The 7,530-nt window shown below is 39.7% G+C and overlaps 1 protein-coding gene across 3 annotated transcripts in view; it reads left to right on the top strand.

Annotated features, from left to right (window-relative positions):
• The window catches only part of map3k7 (mitogen-activated protein kinase kinase kinase 7), a 43,954-nt gene that overhangs the window by 22,573 nt on the left and 13,851 nt on the right, over window positions 1-7,530 (top strand). For 2 of the 3 annotated variants that reach the window (XM_008398472.2, XM_008398471.2), the window contains exons 10-13: window positions 1,365-1,446; window positions 1,767-1,897; window positions 6,088-6,235; window positions 6,797-6,877. In XM_008398472.2, coding sequence (XP_008396694.1) covers window positions 1,365-1,446; window positions 1,767-1,897; window positions 6,088-6,235; window positions 6,797-6,877 — 442 coding nt within the window. The remainder of the gene's footprint in view (window positions 1-1,364; window positions 1,447-1,766; window positions 1,898-6,087; window positions 6,236-6,796; window positions 6,878-7,530) is intronic. The other variant, XM_008398473.2, reaches the window with a different exon arrangement.

Below are 7,530 nucleotides of genomic sequence, written 5' to 3'. Positions count from 1 at the left end.
GGAAGATGTAAGTGATTTTAGTGAAACTTAACAACACAGCACTGAAAGGCAGCGGTGTACGTGTATGTTTCCTAACTGTGGCTAAAGCTGCTGCTAGCTGGTTTACTCTGATCGGAGGCTGTTTATTACACAGTCAGAGAATGGTGGATTGACAATGAGTAATAACGGTTATGTAACACTTAAATGCTGTATTATTAAAGTTGATAAATAAAGTGAATCTCTAAACGTTACAGCACTGACAGAGCGGTGTATATTTTTCTTAACTGTGGATAAAGCTGCTGCTAGCTGATTTACTCTCCGATCGGAGTCAGTTTATTTTACAGAGTTAGAGAATGGTGAATTGACAATGAGTAATAACAGCTTTCTAACACTTAAATGCTGTTATTAACCTTACCTTTTATTATGTCCTTAAGATAATGAGTATTCGTGAATTTTTCAGTCAGGTTTCCTGAGGACTGTTGAACTGAGGCCGAAAGCGCCATGTAGGCAGGCATTCACAATCGATCTGCACACGGATTGTTCTCTTTCCTGTTTATTGACCAATAGTAGAAGAGCTGGACGTAGAAGCCAGCCCACCTCATTAGCATACCGACGAAGCAGAAATACAGCGAGGAAATAATACAGAAATAAATAGAGAAATAAAGACAGAAAACAATACAGAAATAAATACAGAAAACGATACAGAAATAAATACAGAAAACTGCGGAAATAAATACAGAAAACAATACAGCAAATGGAAATATATATTTATTCTTTAATTTATATATTTCTACTTTTATTTTTATATTGATTCTTTAATTTATTATGTTGGATATATATTTATTCTTTTATTTATATATTTCTACTTTTATTTTTATATTGATTCTTTAATTTATTATTATGTTGGATATATATTCTTTTATTTATATATTTATTCTTTTATTTATATATTTATTCTTTTATTTATTTATGTCCGATATATATTTATTCTTTTATTTATTATTATGCCAGTTTTGGTCCTCCATAGACCAGCTGCACAGGCAGGCTGCGAAATGAGAAGCAGGTGATCGGTTTGTGTGATCGGCAACAAGAGACCGTGATCGACGATCACCGATCATACACTTTTTCACGGAAATCGGCCAATTATGATCGGTGGCCGATTGATCGACACACCTCTAGTGTTTTCTTAAAAGAAGAACTGAAAGATGGTTTTAAGCTAACATGAGGTGAACGGAATTCGCTAGCTTCCTTCACTCTTCCCCACAGCTTCATTGTATAACTCATCACATTTTCATGCACAGCTGGTCTTTGTTTTTTTTTATGCTTATTTGTGCGTTTCATGGATTAAAACTAAATTCAAGCTGTTTATTTGCAATTCCTCTCAGTACTTCCCAGGATCAGATGAACCTCTTCAGTATCCATACCAGTATTCAGATGAGGCACAGAGCAACTCTGCAAACAGTACAGGTATCGAAGAATCTTTTCTATTTTCTACGATTGTATCTGTTCTGGCTTCATTATGTCTTTAGCTTCATCTTCTACAGATAATACATTCTGCAGTGTCATTTGAGATTAAAGGAACATTGTGTTTTTTCCTTTGGTATCTAAACAATTTTTTAACTCAACACCTTTATTTGTTATAGGTTAACTTTGTACTTCTGTATTTTTATTTTGACAAATATTTTTTTAAGCTCAGTAAACATTCTGTTAAATCAGAGGGATGTAAAAGTAATCAAAGGAGATATATATAATTTAAAATCTTGTGTACCTTGTTTATTGGATCTTAGTGTCATATATGGACTATACTGGGACCAGCACAAGCAACAGAAGTGATGTACACATGGAACACAGTGATTCTCAAGGAAGCAACGACACTATCAAGATCACTCCTCAGTTTGCACCTCATTTCAAACCAAAGGTAAGGCCAACATTATTGTTGGGTTCTGGTTAGGCCTGTCACGATAACAAATTTTTCTGGCCGATTAATTGTCCCAGTAATTCTTGTGATAAATGGTAATATTGTTGTTTTCAGGGTTTCCCCCAGAAAACTTGCTAAGCCCAGTGGTTGGGGCGCCTAGGCAGTCCACCAGCAGTCCACCGTGTTTTTGTATTAAAAGATGTTAAGTAGACAGGAAATGTTAAAATATTACTGGTTAATTATATATGTTACGGGAAAACATCGCCAGTGAAATGCTATTTAAACCCACAACTGGTCTTAAAAACATCAAATCAAAAAATACAATTAAAATGAATATTAATTATTTGCATTATTTAATCCACATTAAGTCAGCATCTCCATAAAACCGCCCAGGTTATAAGGGTCCCATAAATTCTAATACAGTGGGGAGAACAAGTATTTGATACACTGTTGATTTTTCAGGTTTTTCCACTTGCAAAGCTTGTAGATGACTGTAATTTTTATCATAGGTACTCTTCAACTGTGAGCGGAATCTAAAACAAAAATCCAGAAAAATACAATGTATGATTTTTAAATAATTTACATTTTATTGTGTGAAATAAGTATTTGATACACCAGAAAAAAGAAACTTAATATTTGGTACAGAAACCTTTGTTTGCAATTACAGAGATCAGACGTTTCCTGTAGTTCTTGACCAGGTTTGCACACACTGCAGCAGGGATTTTGGCCCACTCCTCCATACAGATCTCCTCCAGAGCCTTCAGGTTTTGGAGCTGTCGCTGGGCCACACAGACTTTAAGCTCCCTCCAAAGATTTTCTATTGGATTCAGGTCTGGAGACTGGCTAGGCCACTCCAGGACCTTAAGATGTTTCCTACGGAGCCACTCTTTAGTTGCCCTGGGTGTGTGTTTTGGGTCGTTATCATGCTGGAAGACCCAGCCACCACCCATCTTCAGTGCTCTTACTGAGGGAAGGAGGTTGTTGGCCAAAATCTCACAATACATGGCCCCATCCATCCTTCCCAGAATATGGTGCAGTCGTCCTGTCCCCTTTGCAGAAAAGCATCCCCAAAGAATGATGTTTCCACCGCCATGGTTCACGGTTGGGATGGTGTTCTTGGGGTTGTACTCATCATTCTTCTTCCTCCAAACATGACGAGTGGAGTTTAAACCAAAAAATTCTATTTTTGTCTCATCAGACCACATGACCTTCTCCCATTCCTCCTTTGGATCATTCAGATGGTCATTTGCAAACATCAGACAGGCTTTGACATGCGTTGGCTTGAGGAAGGGCACCTTGCGTGCACTGCAGGATTTTAATCCTTGACAGCGTAGAGTGTTACTGATTGTTTTCTTTGAGAATGTGGTCCCAGCTCTATTCAGGTCATTGACCAGGTCCTGCCGTGTAGTTCTGGGCTCATTCCTCACCTTCCTCAAGATCAATGATGCTCCACGAGGTGAGATCTTGCATGGAGCCCCAGACCGAGGGAGATTTTCCGTTATTTTGTATTTCTTCCATTTTCTAATAATTGCACCAACTGTTGTTGCCTTCTCACCAAGCTGCTTRCCTATTGTCCTGTAGCCCATCCCAGCCTTGTGCAGGTCTACAATTTTATCCCTGATGTCCTTACACAGCTCTCTGGTCTTGGGCATTGTGGAGATGCTGGAGTCTGATTGATTGAGTGTGTGGACAGGTGTCTTTTATACAGGTAACGAGTTCAAACAGGTGCAGTTAATACAGGTAATGAGTGGAGAACATGAGGGCTTCTTAAAGAAGAACTAACATGTCTGTGAGAGCCAAAATAGATAGATGATCAAATACTTATTTCACACAATAAAATGTAAATTAATTATTTAAAAATCATACATTGTATTTTTCTGGATTTTTGTTTTAGATTCCATCACTCACAGTTGAAGAGTACCTATGATAAAAATTACAGTCTTCTACATGCTTTGCAAGTGGGAAAACCTGAAAAATCAACAGTGTATCAAATACTTGTTCTCCCCACTGTATTTTATTGAGATTTCAGCATACAGAAAATCAAAGATTTTACATTGTTTAACATTTAAATGTAAGATTTTAAGGACTTGGCAAGTTTACTTTGTAGAAGTTCAAAGAACAATTGTCATAGTTGGATTGTTTTGTTACCACAGCTCCAATCTGATGGTATGAGTTTAATCTTGGAGTTTGAGCTCTGTTTGTTCACAAATACAAATTAGTAAACTGCAGTTATAACTTATTGCTTTTTAGGTTGGCCAGTTAAAACTACTTCCTCTCTCCCAGATTAAATCTTACATAGAAGCTGTTAGAGGTGCTGATGTTTTTAGCAACAAAATGGGCCCCTAAGTCAAATTCTGCTCAAGCCCTCATACAATCTTGGACTGACCCTGCAAGATGAGTTAAATCCACTGCCTGTAGAGATGTGCAACAAATGGGAGATTTAATTTACTGCTGCTAATGTGGCTTTGGTAGCTCTTCCATTTCATGTTTGTTGAGTTTTTAATAAGTGCCACAGAAACTGTTTTGGTTGCTCGAGTTTATGGGACAAGAGTTTCAGATCTCTGCGCGGCCATGTGCATTAGCTCTTGTTGACTAAGTGGACAAATGGTGTGATGCATTGTGTAACCGGAAAAATAATGCTAGAAAAAAAAATAAAACAATATAAAGCCAGCATGATGCATGACTAAGAGGTGAGCGCAAAAGCTCCTCACCGGTCTGAACCTGCATGATGAGGTTAACGCTGGTTCATTAACCACTAATACACCGGCCAACCAGAACCACATACATAATCTTTACTCTGAAGACAGAGCCGCATGCTGGGCAGCGTGTTGAGATGTAAACGCCTCTTTGTTTACAAGATAAATCATTCGCACCTCTGAAAGCACAACTGCAAGTTATTCCTGCGGTTCACATAGAGCTGCGCAACCAGATATAATGTGGTGGGGTTTAAACTTTTCCCTTGACGAAGAGTTCTGGAAAGAAACATAATTCCTCACCGAGGGTTGAAGTCAATATCCATACAGGTCAGCCTGTGTCCAGTTTAAGTGAAAGGAGGCACCCGCGATCCGCTTTGAGGTAAACTTAAGAGATCAAACGGGTATAGCGCGAGGCAATGAGCAGAGGTGCCAGCGGTGTGATTGATCCTCTCTCCCGACTTTAAAGGCATCAACTATAAACCTTTCTTCTATAAACCCATCTTTTAGGAATAAATCTTCTCTGCCAGTGAAACTCTTAGAGTAACAGAGATGATTGCAATCTGGCTTTGGAAAACAAGCAATGCTTAGTCTGGCGTGGGGGCTAGTAAAGCATGGCCTGCCGTCAGGCTTATAATACATTGGGGGAAACCCTGTGTATTGAGACCATTGTTAACTAATATAACAATAATAAGGTTTGCAGGAAGTTGCTGCAGATATCCTGAAGATGCTGCAGATTCTATAAGTGTGTTGCTGAAAGCATCATCTCTTCTACCGTCATCTTTGGGGTAGTAGCATCAGAACTAGGGAGCTAAAAGAAGAGGCTCTGTTCTTAAAACAGGGCCGGAACATGGATCAGAGTTGGAACATGGCCAGTGTGGAGTGTAATTTAGTGGTTGCTCGTATCATGTTCTGTGATGATGCTTCTTGTCTAGCTGCAGTACATCAGGATGCTACTGAAGGAACTCCTCTCTGCAGTCACAGTCTAGCATGATTTTAAAGATGGTCCTTCAGCTGTGACTTGGTTGGCATACATTTTGTCTCCCATCTCCTGTTGGAGAACTTTGGGAGCAACGTTCTCCATTGAGTTCGGTTGACTACAGGTGTACTCTCTCTAAGGTTCACAGAGTTCCTGGCTTACAGGGCAGTCTAGCTGAGCTTCAATCTCCTCATACCTTTCTACTGTCCAGGTCACTTGGTTTGTGTACAGCTGGTTTGTAAGGTGGTTTCCTCCTGTGAGATGTAAGGGTTGTGATCTGAGACCCTACAGGGGTAGAATTACCAGGTAAAGCCTCTTTGGTTTTGGCTTCAGTCCAGCTTTTAGGAGCTCACTTCACAAAAGACCTGACTATGGAACTTAAGTGCCTTTTACACCTCTCTTTGTCTTTGGTTTTATGCAAGTAATACATTTTAATATCCTGATGGGTTTCCTTTTAATAATTGTTTTGGAAGGAAATTATTGTAATCAACATTATCTCTTTTTCTTTCTTTATTTAGGGAGACCCACTGAGAACTTTACCCTTGTCCAGAGGAGGCAGTGTTGAGAGCCTGCCAGCAAGAACACAGTGCTTTGCATCCTCCGACAGCAAACGAATGAGTGCTGACCTGTCTGAGTTGGAGCCCACAATGCAGATTACACCTGCAGGTACAAGCAGACATCACACTGCACAAAAATATGCAGGGAGTATAAATTATTAAGAGATATTTACAGTTTTTATTGTTTGAATTGACTTTTAAGAAAGTACTTTCCACAGACTGAAGTTATTTTCTCTTTATTTACCTGGATATTGTCACAACTCTGTAAGCTTCATATTTCAATGTGTTAAGTTTGTTTTAAAACGGTAAGAAACAGTGGTCAGTCATGTTTTCCTCTACAGGCTGAGAAATAAAGCAGACACACCACTGCTTTCATTTATGCTTCAGCGTTTGCTGTGTTGTTTTCTAGGCTTTGATGCTGCTTTAACAAACTGTTTCTGTAATGTTTTCCACAATGTCAAGCATTGCAGATGAGTGCCTGCTGATGTGCTCAGAAGTGTTGCACAGCACTGCTCCTGGAATGGGCAGGGTGCATGTTTTTCTTACAAGTTCATTCTCCGCTTTGCATGTACATGACCCATATTAGCAGTATTGCTGTGGGCCCAAAGTCTGTCTCAGTCTGCATGCTTGTTGTGTACGCAGCTCTATGTGTATATGTGTGTTTTTGCAGCACGCAGCCAGTATAAGCCAGGCCATCGCAAAACTGCATCATTCGGGACCATTCTGGATGTCCCCAAGATCGTCGTCACAGGTATCACTGGATCCCTGGGCTTCCCGGTGACTGGATAGAGCTTGCTTGACTGAGCCTGTGGGTTGCTGTCAGCTTACATGGTTCTCTCATTTGTGTCAGTTTCTACCTGTTTATCACCACTAAATTTCCTGGCTGTTTAGTTTTCTGATTTAAGGTTGTATTTGTGCTGGCGTGGGAAAACCACACGTTGTCTCTCTCCTCATTGCTTTTTGATTTACTTTTTAGTTGACAAAACCAGAACATGAGTTACTATTAAACTTTCTCATCTGAGTTTGCAATCTCTAAAATCAGTTTTTAGTAGAGGTGTGCCGATCGAACCGATCATAATCGGCCGATTTTCGTGAAAAAGTGCATGATCGGTGATTGGCAATCATTGGCTCTTGATGCCGATACCGATCACCTGCATCTCATTTCGCAGCCTGCTTGTGCAGCTGGTCTCCTCTTTCCTTCACACTGCGCAAAAGCGCAGCAACAAATCCTAAGCGATGTGGAACTATCATATGGAAAATTGAAGCACGTGGGGAGAATCCCGTCAAAATGCATCAACACAATGAAGCATCAACACAACGAAGCTAATACGACATAAAAACAATGGCATACTTGACAGAGTTTGGCTACATCGAGGCTCACTGCAGTAAAAAAGACATATGGAG

This window comes from Poecilia reticulata, linkage group LG21, assembly GCF_000633615.1.
Source record: "Poecilia reticulata strain Guanapo linkage group LG21, Guppy_female_1.0+MT, whole genome shotgun sequence".
Lineage (NCBI taxonomy): Eukaryota > Metazoa > Chordata > Actinopteri > Cyprinodontiformes > Poeciliidae > Poecilia > Poecilia reticulata.
This window is presented reverse-complemented; position numbering and strand designations above follow the sequence as displayed.